Source organism: Pteronotus mesoamericanus, unplaced genomic scaffold (genome assembly GCF_021234165.1).
Source record: "Pteronotus mesoamericanus isolate MK-2021 breed Mesoamerican mustached bat unplaced genomic scaffold, CSHL_Meso_final contig_130, whole genome shotgun sequence".
NCBI lineage: Eukaryota > Metazoa > Chordata > Mammalia > Chiroptera > Mormoopidae > Pteronotus > Pteronotus mesoamericanus.
In genome coordinates this window covers 14,974,240-14,995,462 of record NW_026555060.1, presented here as the reverse complement: position 1 = coordinate 14,995,462, position 21,223 = coordinate 14,974,240, and the positions used below count along the sequence as shown (strand labels likewise).

At 37.1% G+C, this 21,223-nt stretch overlaps 1 protein-coding gene across 2 annotated transcripts in view; it reads right to left on the bottom strand.

Moving 5' to 3' along the window:
- Positions 1-21,223, bottom strand: part of PRTFDC1 (phosphoribosyl transferase domain containing 1) — an 87,896-nt gene that overhangs the window by 64,046 nt on the left and 2,627 nt on the right. For both annotated transcript variants that reach the window (XM_054592586.1, XM_054592577.1), the window contains exons 2-3: positions 16,920-17,026; positions 11,263-11,446 (exon numbers count right to left, since the gene is read on the bottom strand). In XM_054592586.1, coding sequence (XP_054448561.1) covers positions 11,263-11,446; positions 16,920-17,026 — 291 coding nt within the window. The remainder of the gene's footprint in view (positions 1-11,262; positions 11,447-16,919; positions 17,027-21,223) is intronic.

Sequence of the window (21,223 nt, the reverse complement as noted above, 5' to 3'; positions counted from 1 at the left end):
CAAAATAATAGTAAGTGTAAACTGTATTTGAAAATTAAAATAGAAAAAAATAGATAAAAACAGGCATTGGTTTTACTTTTAAAAAATCTTTCACTCAATTGAATTAAAAATATCTAAGTAAACTAACTTTCTTAGAGCAGACTAGGGAAAGCTAAATTATCTCTTTTAAGGTCAAACAGAGATTTGCTACATGCCAAGTTTTTTCATCCATTCATGCTGAAAGCTAGTAATAAATATATCTTAAGAACTAAGGGTCAAAGACAAAACAGGTAATGTCAACACTCTTTGTTTCAGTACACATATGAACATGACAGATGGTTCAGCATTTCTATCGAGAGGTTGCATAGAAATATGTTCTGGTTTTCATAAATGCTCTTAGTTAATTTTAAGGATTTATGTGGATTGATTCAAACCACCCAGGCCTCTCTCTAATTTATTCTTTAGTATCTAACTCTTCCTTTGAAGTTCGCAAAAGTATTATGAGGAAGTTAAACATTTTTTAGATACTGAGTGGAAAAAATCTGCAGCCTCAAAAGAATACTCCACCATTTGCAAAAGAGCATTGGAATAATATTACAGGACCCAAGATTTAAGAACAACCAAAGTTCAAAGATAATGTTTTCTGTTATATTTCAACTATTTGAACACTTGCAAATGATATTGCAAAAAACAAAGGGACTACTGATTCATCAATTTCAAGTGGTACATTTTTTTTCATATTTTAATGTACCCCAAATCAGAATGCATCTTATAATTCATGTCAGGTCATGGCTTAATTTATAGCAGTTTTTCTTCTTTAGTGGTATATAAAATAATGGTTTACTTTAAAATCTATTATGTCTTAGATTTAATGAAACATAGAAAGTTTTAGAATTTCTTGTCCCTCATCTTCTCTTTCATATTCCTTTAGTTTTCCTCCCTTTCTTACTTAAAAAAGATATACCCTAAGAACCCTGAAACACCAATTCAAAAGAACCTATGCACCCCAATGTTCATAGTAGCATTATTTACAATAGCCAAGTGCTGGAAACAACTTAAGTGCCCATCAGAAAATGAGTGGATCAAAAAATTGTGGTACATTTACACAATGGAATACTACGCAGCAGAAAAAAAGAAGGAACCTTTTGCAACAGCATGGATGAAACTGGGAAGTGTTATGCTAAGTGAAATAAGCCAGGCAGTGAAAGACAAGTACCATATGCTCTCACCTATAAGTGGAACCTAATCAACAAAACAAGTAAGTGAGCCAAGCATAACCAGAGACATGGAAATAAAGAACAAACTGACAGACCAGAGGGGACGGGGATAACAGGGGAATGAAGGGAAAGGGTCAAGTCAGGGAACATGTATAAAAGACCCATGGACAAAGACAGCAGAAGGGAAGGAGGGGGAAAATTGAATATGGGTGGGTGGTGGTTAGGGCAAGGGAGAGTAATGGGTGAAAAATGGGGGCAATTGTAATTGAACAATAAAAAATTTTTTAATAAAAAAACAATAAATAAATAAACATTGATGGTTATTATAAAAAAGGTATATATACACATACACACAAATTATATATATAGACATATACAAGTTATAAATAAACACACACAGTTATATACCCATCTTGGACCCATTCAGCACCCCCTAAGAACAAAGGACCTATTATTTCCACCTGTCCATCTCCAAAGATGAGTCCTTTTTCTAATCCTATGCCCAAGATGGGACTTTACAAAAGGTGGACTTTCTGTCTCAAAAAGAAAAGGGGCATTCACCTCCAAGCCCCCTATTTCATGAAAGAAGTTCAGCGAGAGGCCTCTAGTAGGGCAAAATGAGAACTACTCACTAAAACTAAGAATATTCAGTCCAGCTTATCTATCCTCACTAGCATGGATGATCAAGGATTGTCCTAGACCTTTTGTTCTTAACTGTGGGAATGAGAGAGAAAAAAAAACATATATTTTAGCTTTCTCTTCCCTCAAGGGATTAGGTTTGTGGCCAAGCCTTAGCTCTCACGAGCCTCTTTAATGGTGATGCCAGCTTCCCTGGGGGACCCACAGCCCTGGCATGGCAAATCTCAGTCTTACTGCAGCCACATTTTAGATTGTATTTTATCTCCAGAAAGTGTTCTCTTGGTGCTGCCAACACACAGGAAGTATTAATTAATACAAAGCAGTGCATGTTCGAACAGCATGGGGGAGGGATCTAGGGCAACTGCAGCTGCTTAAAATAAAACTTCTCTTTAGTTTTTAAAGCCTCAAAGTTTGATGAAGATTTTACTTTGCTCACAGCAAAGTTGGTGGAAAACAAAGAAATGTAAGTACTGCATCCTGGTTTGTACTTTATCCTCACACTGGATTGTATGTAATAAACCTTTAATTGAGGGTGATGTTTAAGAGGGAATAAGGAGGGAAAAAGTTGGCAAATAATACATCCCCATACAGAAATTTGGCTGAGAAGTCATGTACTGGCACCTACTTGCTGCCAAATTCTGAAATCCTTGTAGCTCTCTATTCCTAAGCCCCTTAGCATAGATATTCCAAAAGGCCTCCCATCTCTTCCCCAACAGAGCTTTCTCAAAACACACTAAACTGGGTAGCTCAAGGGGCAGCTGAATTACACCTGTTTCTCTTTGATTCAGGTTCCTAGACCCTCAGGAGTTGGTAGGGAGCTTGGCTCCCAAGGTCCCTCTGCGTGTCTGCTGGATTTGCCTTCCCAAAAGCGGCAGCTCGAGGTGAACCCAGAGAGGCAGCAAGTGTCATCAAGGTTCATATCTTTGGAAAAGCTCCATGGTGTAGCGGGGGAAGACAAAAAGAAAGTCCTCGTTTCCCATAACTTACAGGAAAACCAAGAGTCGATATTTATTATTTATTTTCTTGGGTAATAAATAATTATTTATTTATTCAATAAGAAGGTAATTCTTCACAGTTTACTAATATAACATATACAACATTTCAGAAAAGTGAGCAGTTAATTATTTATTTAGAGATATTGCCATTCTTCCAGAAATTATGGGAATTGGCTTAACCACATTCAGTAGATATCAAAATTAAGTTCAGGAAAAAATAATGCTGATTCACTTGGTGAAATTTTCCTCCTTTCAGCCTAATACATCTCAACATATCAAAACATCTCTAGAAAGACAGCATTTTTTAGTGTTCTCAATCTTGGGCTCTGGAGTCGAACTTGGATTTGAATATTAGATCCTTCATTCACAAGCTTTTTGACTTTGGACATGTTACTTAACATTTCAGGTTTCAGTTTCTTCATCTGTAGAATGGGTATAATAAGGCTCCCTAATTGTTTCTCATTTTCTATTATTGGAAAAATCAATCAAGTTTTAAGTTTTCCTTATTCCTTTCATCCTCTACCTACTTGAAGATTAACTATAGCATATACAATATTCCTATTCTTTCACTGGTTACCCTTAAATTTTTAAAGATATGCCTAACTTAAAGTTCTCAAGTCATCAACATCTCTATGCTTATCCTAAACAGTAAAAGGAGAGAATGTTTTTACCCTGATCATTTACAACTGAGTTGGAACTGGTATTTTAATACAGTCTTCTTTGTTTTACCACTAAAATGTGTCATAATCAGTATTATTATTTCATCAATTATTATTTTAAACAATCACAACTTTTTTTATTTACCTACATGCTTATCTATTTCTTTGCATCACATTCCTGCTTTAGGGTTCAATTTTACTCTTAGTAAAGTAAAGGTGCTTTTAACCAGCATTTGCTATCAGGGAACTTTCAGAATGAGACTACTGATGTCTTTAGCTGGCACTTGCACTTGAGTTAACAGTTATTTTCTCTCAGTTTGATGACGATAGTATACTGCCTTCTGATTTCTATTATTGCCTTCAAGAAGACTGCTCACTGGATAGTGGTAATACCTATAGAGGTAATTTTTCTTTTCTCTTCATTTGGCTTTACAATCTTTTATTTGAGTATGTTTTTCTTTTTCAGTTTGAGTATGTTGTGTCTAGGTATGGTCTCACACTACTTCCTGAATATGAATATTCATGTCTTTCATCAGCTCTAGAATATGATTAAGCCTTAGCTTATTGGAAAAAAAAATGTTTCTCCTCAATTCTCTATGTCTTTACTTATTAGAATTCCTATGTGACATATTTTGGGTCTTTTCATTCAGTCTGTCATATCTCCTATCTTCTCTCTCTTATATCCATGCTACTTTCTAAATAATATTTTTTCAGATTTATCTTCCAGTTCAAAATTCACATCCATAATAACATTCAATCTTTTACATATCCTATTGTTTGAGTTACTATCCTATCCATTTAATTACTATCTTTTTCATTGCTAGACATTCTATTATTTCACTTCTAAAAGTTCTCTTTTTTAGAAGGTTTTATTTACTGTATTTTGCCGTATATAATGTGTGCCCATATTTTAGTACTAATTCCCATGTATAATGCACATCCTTATTTTTCCCTCAAAACTTTGGGCAAAAAAGTGTGCATTATACATGGCAAAATATGGTATTTATTTTAGAGAGAGTGGAAGGGAGAGAAACATCAATGTGAAAGAGAGACATAGATTGGCTGCTTCTAGTACTTGCCCTTATCAGGGACCAAACCCTCAACCCAGGCGTAGGTTCTGACCGGAATCAAATAATCAGTGACCTTTTGCCTTGTGGGGCAACGCCCAACCAACTGAGCCATGGCTCAAGGCTCTAAAAGTTCTTTTATATTTTCTTCTCATGTTATCTTACCTTTTCTTTAAACACTGACATTTGTCTTCAGCCATATTAAGTAGAATTATTTTGTATTCTCTTTAAGACAGTTTGTTTAGCTGATCTTGCCCATGTGGATTGCTTTCACTCATCCTTTTTGCTTTGGGTTTGTGTGTTCAGGTTAAGCGAAGCTTATCTGTAGGAATCTTGCCTAGGCTGAGGTTCTCCCTCTAGAATGGTTTGCAGCTTGCTTCTACCAAGCACTGGGTGGAGGGGGTGGGTATTTCAGTCTGAGAACAATTTTAATATTAAATTCCCTGGTTGGGGTTTCCCAGACTATGCAAGTAATATAAATTAAAAACCTCAAATTCACATGTGGTACAGATTCATGTTTAAAAGTTCTCATGGGATAGACAGTTTACTTTTCCACTACAGCCCATGCCAGGAAGGGCAAGCTAGTTTCTTTGCATCTCCCATCACTAATGGGCAAATTTTTTCACCAAGGGCATACCTCTTTGAAGCCATGGGCTTTACATAAGGGTCTCACTGAACTTCCCATTTCACGTGGATCCAAGGCTCTATCATCTGTCTCTGCATCAGTGTGAAAACCAGATTACTGAGACTGACGCTCCTCTCCAACCCTCTTTCTGGGAGACAACAGCGCACACTTACACTTTGATTCTCAGATGCTTCATTTCTGACTCTGAGGTACCCCTTACTTTGTTGTGAACTCCAGCAAACATTGAAAAGGCTTTTACATTATATTTCACATAGCTTTTTTGTAGCAAGAGGTTTTCAAATTGTCTATTCTATAAAGTTGCCACAATCAAATTCTCTCTTTTTGGTCTCTTAATACACATGAATGTATTACTTTGAGGAAATTTTTTTTCAAATGTGTAATGTAGCGATAACACAAATAGGCATTCATGAGATATAATGCATCCTTGGATCAGAGCAAATGAAAAATTAGGCTCCATAGATAAATACGTCCGAATGAGAAAAAATTGGTATTTTATTATTTTTTAAATAAACACTGAATACTTTCACAAATTTTGTTGGTCTATAAGACAGGCTACCAAGGGTAGCTAATTGTGTGCATATGAGATGTCATACATGTAATTAGTTCTCTCTCACACACAACTTCAGATTTTATCAACTAAGGTCACCATTTTGTAAAGGCAAATTACTACATAATGAGAATAATAATTGTATACAGGTACTAAATATTTCTCTGACATGTATTTTAGGAGAAAATATAACCAACTCCTTTATAAATGTTATCAAACATATTAACATTTATGAAAATTCTGCTGGAAATGTTGACGTGATGCCAAGGGCACAGGCTTGAGTGGCTGATGAGTCTGGGCTCTGATGCCATTTCTACTACTTATTGCTGTGTGACGTGAGGTGAGCTAGTTATCCTCTCTGAGCCTTCTTTTCTTCATCAATAAAAGAAGAGATGAGAGATATGTTGGCGGGGTTTGTAGCCAGGATTAAATGAGATAATAAATTCCTATAGCAAGTGCTCAATAAACATTAGTGGAAAGACAGACAGAAGCAGAAAAGGAGGAAGAGGGGAGAAAAACTTGAAATATTAAGGAATTCAGGTTGCCGGAGCCTCTCATTTTCATTAAAGATTAGGAGAAAGTTGGCCATGCCCTCCAATGAATTAGCCCAATGCTAATTTCTAAATAGTCTTTGTCTAGATTGCTATCATTTATGCAAATTTATTTCCTGTCTTATGGGAAATTAACAAAAAATCAAGTCAATTTGCCTAAAGCCCTGAGATGTTTGGAGCCATCCATCCCTCTGGAAGGTCCCTTAGTAAACAGGGAAGGGCATCAAACAATGAGGTCCTCGTGGGAAAAGAGCTCCTGATGCGAGGGCTGCAACGAGAGAAGGAGTGCCTGCAGGTAAACTGAACTGCCACCATTTCCCCCCCTCAAAAAGAAATTTAGAAAGAATCACAGAGCAAAAGGGTAGGAGAGAGTAAAACTACCCAATGCTTTTTACCAGAATCCAAAAAAGTACACAGAGTCCTGATATCCCTCCAGATATTTCTAAAGGAAGAAAAAGAACACTTTAGTGGCCATTGTTTCTGCTGAGATGTTTTGGAGATGCCTGCTCTCAATGAATAGGTTTGAAGGTATGCAGGAGCACAAAACACCCTCAGAGGAAAATGACCTAGTCCTGTTCCCCTTATTTGGTGATGTTTATTAGTTTGGTTTTTAATAGGTCTCTGCCCTCAGGAATGTTGAAATTGCTCAAGTATGTAAAGGAAGGTCAGTTCAAGCCTAACCAGACAGAGCAATTAATTCATCTCTGGTTGAGGACAGTTTATGTGCTATGAGAAGAGAACTGTTCCCATTGTACCAGACTACAACTATCACTTTTCCATCATTTCTAAGGATATTTAATTAGCAGAAAAGCTTTCTCTGTGTGAGCTGGTAGGCTTTTATGTCAGGTAATCTCTTAGGAGATGATCTGTGTCACTCTGGTGATAGACATATAGTTAGAAGGGAAGAGAAAAATACTACATCAATCCTGGGTCCTACAAGATTTAAGTGTGAGACAAAAGCTAAAATACACAGTGTGCAGAATGGATGAAGCTGGGGAAGATTTAAAGTCCAGTATTGTCTTCCTCTTTCATCAGAACCCTGGGTGGGGGGCCCCACATACATACCCTCAGGAAAAACATGTTGATTTGAAAATATCAGTCTAGATGTAGCAATAATGATCACAATGTTACTGGAATTTTAGAAGTGCAAACATTTATTCTGAACTAGTATCATATAAACATGAGTTAATAGCAGTATTTTGTGTTAATAAGTGTTAATGACTATTTATAAGTGTTAGAATGTGTGCCTCCAAGTTAAAACATTGATAAAATAGATAGGCTGTTTAAAGAAATGGACAGTGAGAGATTATAGCAGTATTGTTTAATCTGGCATGGATTATAATACTGTTAGTTTCAGCAACACTGATCATGTTGTATAGGAAATACTAGCCAGTGCAATAAGGCAATAAAAAGAAATTAAAACTGTATAAATTCAAAAGGAAGAAGTAAAACCACCTCTATTCACAGAATAAATTATTGTCTTTATAGAAAATCCAACGAAATCTACAAAAACACTATTGGAACTAATAAGAGTTCCGAAAAGTCAGTTTTCGGTATACAAAATAAACAGTATTTCTACAATATATAATAGCAATAAAAAACTGGAAATTAAAGTTCAAAGAAAAACTTACCAATTAAAATAGGACCAAAAACATTAAGTATTTAAGTATAAACCTAAGAAGTGTGTCTAAGATTTAACTCTTGAAAACTAGAAAACAATTGACATTAAATAAGACATAAATAAGTTGGAAAGTATTCCCTGTCCACGAATTGGAAGACTAAATAATGTTAAGACCTTAATTCTCCCTAAATTGATCTGCAGAGTCAAGGCAACAAAAATTCTAACAGGTTATTTTGTAGAAATCAACAACATGATTTTGAAATTGATATGGAAAGGCAAAGAAGTAGAATAACTAAAACAGTTATTAAAAAGAACAAAGTAGGGAGAACGCATATTACTTGATTCTTAGACTAATTATCCAGCTACAATAATCTAAACAGTGGGGCATGGACAGAAGGGCAAGCACAGACGGGAACAGGACTGGGTAGAATGTTCAGAAATAGACCCATGTACATAGTCAATTGATTGTCAAATGATCCCAAAATAATTGGACATTCGCTTGGGGGTAAAAAAAAAAAAGAGAGAGAACATTGACCTGTACCATACGAATTAATACAATTTGGACCACAGACCTAGTTTTAAATCTAAAACTATGAAACTTCTCAAAGAAAACAGAGAACATCTTTGTGGCTTTGAATTAGGTACAGGTTACAGAGATACATAAAAAAAAAAAATCATGATCCACAAAATAAAAAATTGATAACTGGAGTTTATAAAAATTTTTAAAGCATGCTCTTTGAATAAGAATCACTGTTATAAAAATGAATAAACAACCTACTGGCTGGAAAATGTATTCAAAATATATTCAAATATATATTCCTTTATCTAATAAAGGATTTGTGGCAAAGAAATATATAAAGAACTTTAAAAACAACAATAAGAAAATAAACCACCCAATTTTAAAAAGGAGTAAGGTATTTGAACAAATACTTCATCAAAGGAGCTTTATGAATACCAAATAGGCAAATAAAATTATGCTCAATATCATCATTCAATAGGGAAATGCAAATTAAAACCACAATGAGATACCATCACCTCTTGGAATGGGTAAAATAAAAAAATAAAGAAAAATTGGCAGTACCAAATTGCTGAAAATGTAGAAGAGCTGGAAATCTTATATACTGCAGGTGGGAATGCAAAATTATTCAGCCTCTGGAAAAGAGTTTGGCAATTTCTTTATACACTCATCATATGATTGAACAATCTCAAGAGAATCTAAGACATAAGTACATACAAAAACCTGTGTGTGAATATTTATAGCAGCTTTATTCATAATGACCCTGACAAAGAAATAAACTACATATCTTTTAGCTGATATTGTGGTATATCCATATAATGAAATTCTACTTGACAGTAAGAAGAAATGAACTACTGGTACATGTAACAACATGAATGAATCTCAAATGAACTATACTAAGATTTAGATTTACTAAGGCTACATGGCAAATGATTACATTATATGATATTTTGGAAAGAGTAACACTCTAAGAACAGAAAATATATCATTGGTTGCCAGGGCCTGGGAGTGAGGGAAGCGGTTGATTTCAAAGAACACAAGGATATTTTTTTGTGGTAAGAAACTGTTCTATATCTTGATTGTAGTGATTTACATGACTGCATGCTATTGTCAAAACTCAGAACAATAAAGAGATGAATTCTCCTGCATGTAAATTATACCTCAATAAACCTGACTTTAATTTTAAAAATATTTAAAAAGATTTTTTAGAAAGCTGTTTGCTTGGAAAAAATACATTAAGGATCAGAGCCAAGCAACTGAGTTATTAAAAAAAAAACAAACAAAAAAGCTTATAGAGCCAAGTAAATGAGTTAAAAGGAAAAAAAAAAGCTTAAAAGAAGGAAGTATAGCTACTTAATCCTGGATGAAAGGAAACTTAAAGAGAAAAAAGCTTTTCAAAGAGACAATAACACCAATAAATTAGGGTTAAAGTATCTGCAAAAGACAGCTTCATCCTGTCCTGAGAGGTCATTGAGAAAATACATAGTATCTTAAGAAATAGAAATGATTTGCCAGCTGCTTTATAGCTGAGAAAACTGAGTCACAGAGAGGGGTAGGCAGAATTCTAAAATGTCCCCACCCTATTCCTGCCTCGTGGTATACACACCTTCTATAATATCCTCTACTGGAGTGTGGATGAGACTTGTAAATATCAAGGGAATTCACTACTATGATTAAGAGACTATTCAGTTGACTTTGAGTTCATCAGAAGGGAGTTGATCCTGGGTGAGCCTGCCCTAATCAGGTTGGCCTTTGAAAGAGAGTCTCCTGCAGTTGCTGTGGACTGCCATGGAGGAGTCTTCAGGTAAAGACCCAGGGCAGCCTCTGGGAGCTGAAAGGTCTCCAGCCTTGAGTCAGAAGGGAAACAGGAACTGAATTCTGCAAAAAACCCCCCAGTGATCTTGGTAAAGGACCCCAAACCTCAGATGAGATTAAAGTCCAAGCTAACATCTTGACTTCAGCCTGGGAAGACTTTGAGGAGAGAACCCGCGCCCAGGCTTCTGACCTAGAGAAACTGTAAGATGATCAACGTGTGTTGGGTTAAGCCACTAGGTTGATGGTGATTTTGTCATGCAGTTGTAGAAAACCAATTCAAAGGCTAAATTCAAAGTATGTAAGCCAGTTTAATCAATGTGAATACTTTCATGGTTTTGACTCCAACAGCTCCTCACCCCATTGTGAGCCAGTGTTAATGACTTACATGCATTGAATCAAAAAGCATCACGAAAGGTAACATCATAGAGAGAAGAGGGAAAGACTAAGGGGATGAAGTCTTTGGAGAATGATCTCCTTCAATTCTGTTCAGTGGTGGCCAAGGGAGCCCAGTATAGACTGGTGGAGGAGCCTTCTGTTGGAGGTGCCCTGGTCTTGTCTCATCTTACATGACAACTCACCATCCCTGTGGGCTTCCCTTCTCTACCTCAAGGCCATGACTGCAGCACTCTCCTCTCTGGGCTGGACACCCTCACACAGGTCCCCAGGGCCAGCAGCAAAAACTAGGGCAGAGTCACGCCCATGTTCACCAGACTTTCTTAACACTCATTCTTAACACACTCACTTGTGAAGCTGGGCACAAGGAAATAACCACTCAGCTTTACAACCACAAAAGAAAGCATGAATCATTCCTGAAGCACCTCTCCGTATAGGTGAAAGTAGATAGCAGGAGTCCCACCCTCTCCCACCTCAAAGAATACTACTTGAATGACACATTGCAGTATCTTGCAAATTAAAAAAAATTACAATCTTCATTTTCATATTATTAATTATTTTATTCTATAAAGTTCATTTTAAAGGTCATAAAATGGAAATGGAACAAGTAACTTACCTTGTAACTTTTCAGTCTGATGAAATCAACCTTCATAGAGACAAATCTATCTGAATTTCGACTGATGTTCTTAAGGTGTTCTACAAGATCAGCACAGAATTTGTAACCTCCTTTAAGCACACACAGGACCATAATGTCACAGTAGCCTATATCTTTCATAATATCCTTAGCCAGCCGTTCAATTCTGAAAGAAGGGATTAAAAGATGTATTAAAGCATAACTATTTCTGAGTATTTTTGTTCCTTTTAGCAAAATACATGATGTATCATACATATCAGATTATGCAGGAGGATGTGGAGAAGAGCTTGGGAGACAGGAGTCTACAGATGAAGAAGCTTTGTTAAAGCTGGACAAAGAGAGAGTGTTCAAAACCTATTTTTGATAATCCCATCATCAATAGCACATTATTGCTCCTCTGTGTCACAAAACTGATAAAAGTATAATATATAAAGTCAAAGATCATGGATGCAGTTATTTTATCACCACCACTGAGCCTGGTTGTTAACCTTAATGCTATGATGGTATTTGCTGATAGTATGCTTATTTTATAGGAGAGAAAAAGGAAATGGAGAATGACTCACCCGCCTTACAACATTAGAGGACACTGGAGGAAAAGTCAAGCCTTCTTATATTTCACAAAGATAGCACATTATGTATGTGAAAGGTGCCCCAGAACACAATTCCAGCAGGTACTATTTCCATGGAATGCAATGTGAACGATGTCTCCTGGGGTTATGCAATGATGAAACCTTGAATTGGCACCCAATACCTAATCTGGAACTGCCATTGTATTTTTTATAATTGTTTCACGTCTAGAAATCCATTGCCCATGTACCCACTTAACATTAAAACCTTGAATAGAGACAGGATCTAAGGTACATGCTTAAAAAAAAACTCCCACTGGCATCTCAAATAGAAATAGACTTAAAATAAATAAACTGAATGATCTAAACATATATATAATTTTATATTACATATAATCTACACATATAATTACATAATACATTTCATATATTTGTATTAGAATCTTCTTGTTTTTCTTTTGTTTTTTTTCAATTACAGTTGACATATAATATTACATTATTTTCAGGTGTACAACATAGTGACTAGACATTTATATAGTATAGAAGGTGATCAACCCCATAAGTCTGGTACCCATCTGACACTGTGTAGTGTAATACATAATTGTTTCAATATTATTGATTATCCTCCCAATGCTGTACTTTACATTCTTGTGTTAATAATTGGCAATTTTTAGTTCTTAATCCCTTCACCTTTTTTACCCCATTATAAATGTTTTATATAAGTGTATGTATACACACAGTTTCGGGCTCAGAATATGATCACCAGAAAATGTGCATCAGCATGCCAGATATTCTATATAAAGGGACACTTGTTTCCAGCATGATGGAGTACGGAAGTCAACACACCCTTTCCACAAACGCCAACTATAAAGCTAGACAAAACTGTCAAAAAAAACCCAACAAACAAACATTTTAGCACTCTAGAAATCAACCAAAGGCATATGACAAACTGAGAATCATTTATTCAGGAAAACATTGAATACTGGGTAGAAGCAGAGCAAGTCTATGGTTCTTGCCCAAGAAAGCCCCCATTGCGCCCTTCGGCCCTCCCTCCCCGCCCCTTCCCCCCCATCAACTCTGTTGTTCAACCAGGTAGTTCAGCCAGGGTGGGGCACAGCCAGAGGGAGTTCACCTGACTGGGAGTATTGTCAGCTAAAATGGCTATCTTGGCAGCATGTGAACAGGGAGGGCCAGTAGCTCCATATTCCAGTATTTGCAGTCCTGTTTAAGCAACTAACTGGTTAGACCAGTCTGGGATTTGATAGGTAATTCCAGGAGGTTAGAGTCATAGGAGAGGGCTACACAATAAACTCTTTGCATATCCCAAATTGACCAGAGATATGTGTATGTCTAGCAGGGACTACAGTGGACCTAAGCTACCCACACATCTCTGGATGATGGATCCTGTAAGCATGTGCAGAGGAGACACAAGAAAGCCCAGTGGAATGTAAAAGCCAAGGAAGACTTGAAGAAGACTGGAAATTTGAATGTTTGCCAACCCCCACACATATTTATCAGGAGAGAGCCTTCCTGGCTCAAGGTGTTTAAGTGCAATTTCTAAGCAATCTAAGGGTGAAAACTAAGCTAGTCAGACACAGGCGTGAACCCTAGTAAGTGAGTCTTAAAAATAAAAACAAGGCCCTGGCCAGTGTGGTTCACTTGGTTGGAGTATTGTCCCATAAATAGAAGTCTCATGGGTTCGATTCCCAGTTAGGGCACATGTCTAGATTGCAGGTTGGGTCTCTGGTTGGGGTGTGTGCAAGAAGCAGGTTATCAATGTTTCTCTCTCACATCAATTTTTCTATTCCTCTCTCTCTCCCTCCCTTCCTCTTTCTCTAAAATCAATAAGCATGTCCTTGGGTGAGGATAAAAAAGAAAAAAGAAAAGGAAAACAAGAAATAAACTGCCCATCATAAAAGGCCACACATTGTGGGGGAGATATATTTCACAGAGTGGAAGACAAAAGAAAAAAAAAACAAAGAACGAGGGCAATGAATAGGAAATAGTTAATATATGGTAGAGATATTAAAACACATGTAACAATAATCATTTTAAATGTGAATGGTCTAAATACATCAATTAAAAGGCAGAGGCTGTCAGAGTAGATAAAAAAACAAATGCTAATATATGTTGTCTCAAGAAACACACCTTAAATATAAAGACACAGACAAAATGTGAAATGATAGAGAAAAAAATACCATACTAACATTAATCAAAAGGCAACTAGAGTTGCTATGTTAATTTCAGACAAAGCAAACTTCAGAGCAAGGAAATTAATGGGAATAAAGAGAAAGTTACACAATAATGAGGTCAATTCTTCAAGAAGACATAATAATCTTAACAATAGAGTATTATAACACTGACAGAATTGCAAGGAGAAGTAGATGAATCCACTATTGCATTTGGAGACTTCAAAACTCCTCTCTCAGCAACTGATAGATCCAGCTTACAAAAAACCAGTAAGGATATAGTTGAACTGAACAATACCATACCACCTAGATCTAACTGACATTTACAGAATACTCCATCTAACATTCTTCTCAAAAGATGTCAATAAGAAAATAGACAAGCCACAGAAGGGAAGGAAGGATTTGCATCCAGAAAATATAAAGAACTCTTACAACTAACTCAGTAAGAGGACAAAATACCTAATTTAAAAATGAGCAAAAGACTTAATTAGACATCCCTCCAAAGAAGACATATAATAACTAACACATACACTCATCATTAGGAACATGCAAACTAAAACCAAGAGATACTCTTATATATCTACTTGAGTGGCTATAATCAGAAGGACTGACAAAGGCTAAATGTTGGCAACTGTGTAGAGAAACTGGCAACCTTATACATTGCTGTGGAAATGTAAAATTGTACAGACACTTTGGGAAATAATTGGCAGTTTCTTATGTTTACCATAAAACTCAGAATTCCACTCCAAGGAATCCATCCAAGAGAAATGAAAAGATATATGCTCACAAAGAATGTTCATAGAAGCATTATTCATAATAGCCAAAAACTAGAAATCCAAATGTCTATCAACTGGTGAATCAATAATCAAATATTCTATCATTTATAAGAAATGTCCCAGGAAAGATAAATTTATAGAGAAATAAATCAGAGTTCTGATTGCCTAATGCTGAGGATGGGAGAATATAGCAAACAAATTCTTTGAAATGATAGAAATATTGTAAAATGATGGTAGTGATGCCTGACCAACTATAAAATTTTACAAAAAAAAAATCATTACATCTTTTACCTACAGTGGGTAAATTCTGTAGTATGTAAATTGCATCTTAATTAATTCATTTTAAATGTGAGGATGGACATTTAATCAAAATTGCTGAACATAAAGCTAAAGAATATTCATTTTAACAAGTTCACTGGGTGATTAGCCTGTACAGGGACCTGGCTCCAGATAAGCTTACCATGACTCAGTCATGCCCTAGATCAGGATGTAATTAATTTAAATCATAAAATTCAGGTGAGAAAAGTAGGAATTGTTTTTAAACCAGGGGGGCCCAAAATGATAAGGGAAAACTCTTCTGAGAAGTATTAAGAGGTGAACTGAGTCTAAAGACGCACAGAGCACAACAAAAGTTGGTTTAATTGTTAGAGTCAAGCAGGTTTCCTTCCTTTTTTTCATAATTTCCATGTATTTAAATGTGAAATGTCGATAGAAAGACTTAGCAGTTTGGGAGATGCAAAGTTTCCCAAGTTTACTTGATCATGAAACCATTTTTGCCCTCTGACAATCAGAACATTTCTTCCATAGAAAGCCATCCAAGCCATGAGAAACCCTAATCTAGACTTTAATTTAATAAAATACTATAGCTTGAGAAAAAACACACCCTTTTCAAGTCTTATCCCATGCAAAATTTTAGAATTTGAGTGAGAGAATGCCATTTCTTTTGCTTACAGATAGAAATTGATAGAAAGATAATATCCTGTGAATAGCAATCACCTAGTCTATTTCAGTCTTTCTTTTGGCTGAGGACCTATTTCATAGTTAAATTTTAACTCTGAAGAATATAACAATATTAAAAAAGTAGGGGCAGAAGTTTATGTTCAAGGAAAGGATAGGGTGGAATCCCAAAGCCTCTATTTGCTCCTACTCCCCAGGGCCTCTCTCACGCCGAGTTTTGGGTCTCTGGAGAATCTTTATGATTCCAGGGGATGCACTGTGAAATTCATGAAGCTTACTTTCCATATAACTGTGAAGGCTTAAGTATTTGTCCTTTGTACAGAAATTAGAGGTACATGGAAATGTAGTAGTCTGGTCATTAAGACCGTTTTATGAAAGGGACATGACCTGCAAGTCCTGGCACTTGTGGGCTGAACTGGAGGGGGCTCTCTGAAAACCAAGGGCCAAACAGAGGTGACTTAGGGGCTTAGAACAGGAGGGAAAATGTTGGCTTTAGGAAATCCAATCAGCTAGGAACGAGCCAGAGGATATCTTTATAGGTAGATCAGAAAGAATTAGAAATAGTATTTCAGAAAGAGTTCTGTGCAGATCTTTTTAAGTTGCAAATATACCTATTCCTGAAACTTTACCCTGGCTGGAAAATAAAATTGTGCACAAACTGGTCAACCAGTTGTACATTACTTGCTCCAAAATAAATGTAAGTTGCAGGAAAAGCCTGTGCTTTAGGGGTGTGTCCTATGAAGGCAAAGGTCACCTCTTAACTCACCCAGGTTAACTCAAGAGTTTAAAAAATGTGAGACAAGTGTTCTCGGGTGAGAAGCATTTTTATCAGTTTGACTAGTACATTGTTATCTTGAGGCTTTTATAATGTTAATACCATATATAGGCGCGCGCGCGCGCACACACACACACACACACACACACACACACACACACACACACACACACTCTTCTTCTTACTGTTTCTCCTGAACAAATGTCCAGGTAAATAGTTTAGTTAAAGCACAGATTCCTTTTCTTTCAAATTCTCTGTCCTAAAAAGTGCTGTCCAGCACTGCATAAAAGCGATCCAGGAATAGGGTCCTAAGGTACATTGCATGATTCATACAAGAGACGGCTGGCCCAGGACAGGACACAGAAGTAACACTCACCTGTCCACAATGATGCCGTGAGGTATGAGGACATATTCCAGATCTCCATAATAGTGCTGTGGGTATGTGAATAAATTCAACTCATACCCTGGCCAATCATCCATAATCTGCAAATCAAATTATTTTGGTTATGGTATTTTTCATTGGCAACTTATTTTTAAAACATAAGTAAACAAAAGAGTGTCATTTGAAAAACAGAGTAACACTGAAAACAGAGTAGGCCCTATGATCAATATGGCAATTATATTCTGTCAACCTATGAAAAGTTCAGTGGGACAAGGTAATGTTTCATTCAACCTGATAAAGGACCTCATACTGGAAGTGGAACAGTGTACATACTCCATTCTGAACTCTTGGCCTCATACAGTAAAAATATAAACTCAGTGTCTTATAACTAACCTTATAGTATTGTTTGAAAAAATATATTTGTATAAAAATATAATCTATACTTAAATTATAAATGTTACCATGAATATAACAGGAGTATATATATTTGTAATTATATTAATATCTATACTATATTATATATTACTATATTATTATATATACTATTACATTTCTGTGCATTGTATATGCCTCATGTGTCTGGGAAAGATTACCTATTGAAATTACATGTTTCCAGGGATTGGTGTAGACCCACACTTCTACGTCATCCAGTCCTTCTAGTAAAGACTTCCATAGGATGTACTATAGTGGAAACTGAAGTCAGTCTTACTGGGAAACTGTTGCTTCAGAAAACTGGCCTATTCAGGTACTGGGAAGACTGCTAGCAAGTCTTCCTCTTGTTTAGGATGGGACATACAAGTTTTAAGGTTAAAATAGTAAAGAGGTGAGTGAGAAAATGAAGGTGAAGGTGTTACTTTTACTTTCAGATCTTCAGGAAAGGATGCAACATGAAAGTTTTAATATACTCAAGCCATACCATGACTGGCTCTTTAATTACTCCAATGCACTTCCATCAGACTCCTCTGTCCAGCTTTCAGCTTTTCAGGACTTTTATTATATAGACTTATCCTAATTTTCCAGCTCAATTCCCTAAACTACATCCTTCCTGTCCTCCGATTAGTCTACAGTCAAGTCCTGTTCCTTCCCGGCTCTGAGTCCCATTTATCTGTCTTGCATCTACACCCTCTCCCTCTTTTCCTCCTCTGGCTCTGCATCCCAAGCTGGGCTCCCTCTAGGGAAGCTCAGGTCAGGCCCCACTTCCTTCTGGAGGCTCTGACGCTGGATCCGGTCCTCTGACCTTCTTTCTCAGACTCCTGGTGCCCCTCATAGCTACCTGTTTTCCTAGAGGCTCCCATTCAGTCTCCTTGAGAAAACTCCTGTCCCTTCAAGCCTCTGGCTTATTCAGTCTGGTTTGGTTTTTGTTGTTTCAGAACCCACTTAAACTTCATTTAATGCTGAGACATTCTCCTGCTTTCCATTTTCCTCCTCATTCAAGACATGAAACCAGTTCTCTTTTGCTCAGATCTTAGAAAGGCAACTTATGGTCCAGCCCCCACCTGTTCCCATCCCAGTTCTGGGCTCTGGAATGTCAGTCAAACCAAACTTGTAATGGTTCCCCCTAAATTTATCCTTTTCTTTCAGGAATGGACCACTCATTTTTCCAGTTGCTCAGATCAAAACCTGAGTTGCTGTCTACTCCATTCTTTCATCCCTTTCATGCAACCCATTAGCAAATCCTATCATCAATTCCTTAAAAATGTAACCAGGACTACTCCTCAGCGTCTCTATTCTTCCCCTCTATCTGTGCCAAACTTATGTCTCCTGGGACTATTGCCATAGCTGCAAACTCACCTCCCTGCTTCCACCTTGACATGCACCTCCTCCCCCACCCCTCCCCGCCCCTACATGGCAGCTGGAGGGCTCCTTTAAAGATGTGCATCATGCCCTGGCTAGATGGCTCAGTTGCTTGGAACATCATCCCATGCACCAAAAGTTTGCGGGTTTGACCCCCAGTCAGGATGTGTATGGCAGGCAACTGATCAATATTTCTCTCTCACATCAATGTCTCTCTCTCTCCCTCCCTTTCTTCCTCTCGCTCTAGAAGCAATGAGGATTAAAACAAACAAATAAAAATGTACATCATATCAGGCAGTCTTAGCTCAGATTTTTTTCAAGGGCTTCCCATTTCACTGAGTACAATCCAGAGTTCTTACTGTGCTTCCCTCTCTAACTTGTCCCCAAACCCACTCTTCACTCACTCTGCTTCAGCCACTGTCCTCCTTACTGATCCTTGATTGTGCCAAGGATGCTTCTGCTTCAAGAGTATTGCATTTGCCTTTTTCTTCTTTTTCTTTTTCTTTTTCTTTCTTTTTTTTTTTTGCCTACAATACACTTTGCCGGATATCTACATGGCTTACCTTTCACCTCCTTCAAGTCTCCATTCCAATGTCCCTTCCACAGAGAAGCCTTCCCTGACCACCTATAAAAAAATAGCACCCACATCCTACACACCCGTTCTTATCTGTCTCTTGTCCAGCTTTACTTTCCTTCGTAGCAGCATGTATTCCCACTGGATGTGACATGTTGTATGTGTGTGTGTTTTGTCTTGTCTCATCCCACTGGAATATTAGCTCCTTCTGGCAAAGGCTTTGTCTTATTCATGGATGAATCTCCAGTGCCCAGAACCCTGACCTAGAAGATGGTAGGTGTTCTAAAATGTTAAATGAGTGAATGAATGACACAGTCTCCACCCATGGATTACCCCATACTGCCTGACCTCCAACCTCAATGCTTGGTTGTTCCCTTGTGATAAAGAGTACCACTGTGCAAGGCTCTGAAAATTCATACTTACCACGGGCAGACTAATAGCAAATAGTGTATGTCATCTGCATATTTGAAGAGTATCACATTTGCTCTGCCTCCCCCAGCACACTGGCTGGGTGCAACTGTTGAATTTGCACAGAGCAGCTCTGGCTTCTACCCCTTGGGCCTGCCGTAACCATCAATACCGCAGTGCTGGTCAGAGCCTGAACCACCAGCTATTCATGAGCAGCTTCCAGAATTTCCACTGGCAGGCCAAGGTAGAGACCAGACAGGGATCCTGACCAGCACCAGGGAAATCATCCACGTACACAGCACTTTCTGGCTCCTCTTCCAGACCACATACTAATGGTCAAGAGCATAGACTTACAGGTCCAACACACCTGGAGGTGAGTTTACTATGAGACCTTGGGCATTTTAACTTCTGAGTCCCAATGTGTTCATCTATAATGTGGAGTCAATGCCTGCCTCATGTGGTTACTGTGAGGAGTAAATAAGATAGATAATGGTATCCATATCTATTTTATAGAACTCACGTAATAAATATTAACCATTTAGATGTACTGAAACATCAATCATTTACTTACAAATGATATATTTAATGAATTCAAAGTGCCTCAAATCTACTTGACGAAGTCTCATTACTGTATTTAAAGCTGTAAATGTAGAAGCAGAAGAAATATATTTCTCTAAAGCTAGCCTATAATCAAAACTGTCCTAATTTCCAGTGAGTCTGGAATAGTGAGTTTTCCTTGTTGAGATAAAAGACAATGAGAGATAAAGAGGAACTACTGGTTTACCCTTTGTTATCCTTAATGTTGAATGCAAATTGCATTGTAAATTAGTCCTAAACCTGAGGGAATGGAAACCACTGTGAACTGTAGATAATTATGTTATTAATCTGCTTTTTAAAAAAATCAAAACAAGAAGTCTTTAAATAGTTTCAGTATCACAGATAACATGCTCTAATTTTATTCAGAACAATGTTTTCTCTGTTCAAAGATGAAAAACACTGCCAGGCTGGGAAAGTGACAAACACATTAACTGAGCCATTTTATGCAACATCACATTCAGAACTCATTCCAATTCTCTTTTTCTCATTTGAAGATATATTGAAAACCTTCTTTCTAAGTCATTAAAAACTATATACATATATAGTTGTGCTTAGGGTATTTTTTGAATTATTTTCCAAGTGAGTTCCAAAAGGAAGAAAATAGTTTGGAAACATAAAATGTGAACTTCTGCTCTTCTCTGCTGCTATGTCCCTCACATTGGGTCCCACTCTCTCCTGCAGGCAGTGACCATGGCTGCTGCTGATATCAGGCTCGGGGCTCTCTATTGGCCACCAAAGAGGAAGGGAGCCTAGCCCCTCAGCCCTGTTTCCAAGAATCCCACACCTGAACATCAGCACCTTGAACTCGGAGTTTGCCTTGCCTGCCTATATCCAACTTGAGGTTAATCTAATTGGTGTGAATCTACTGGAGAAAAGGATGTAAACAGGAAATATTTCTATTATACACTGATTATTTCCAACTAAG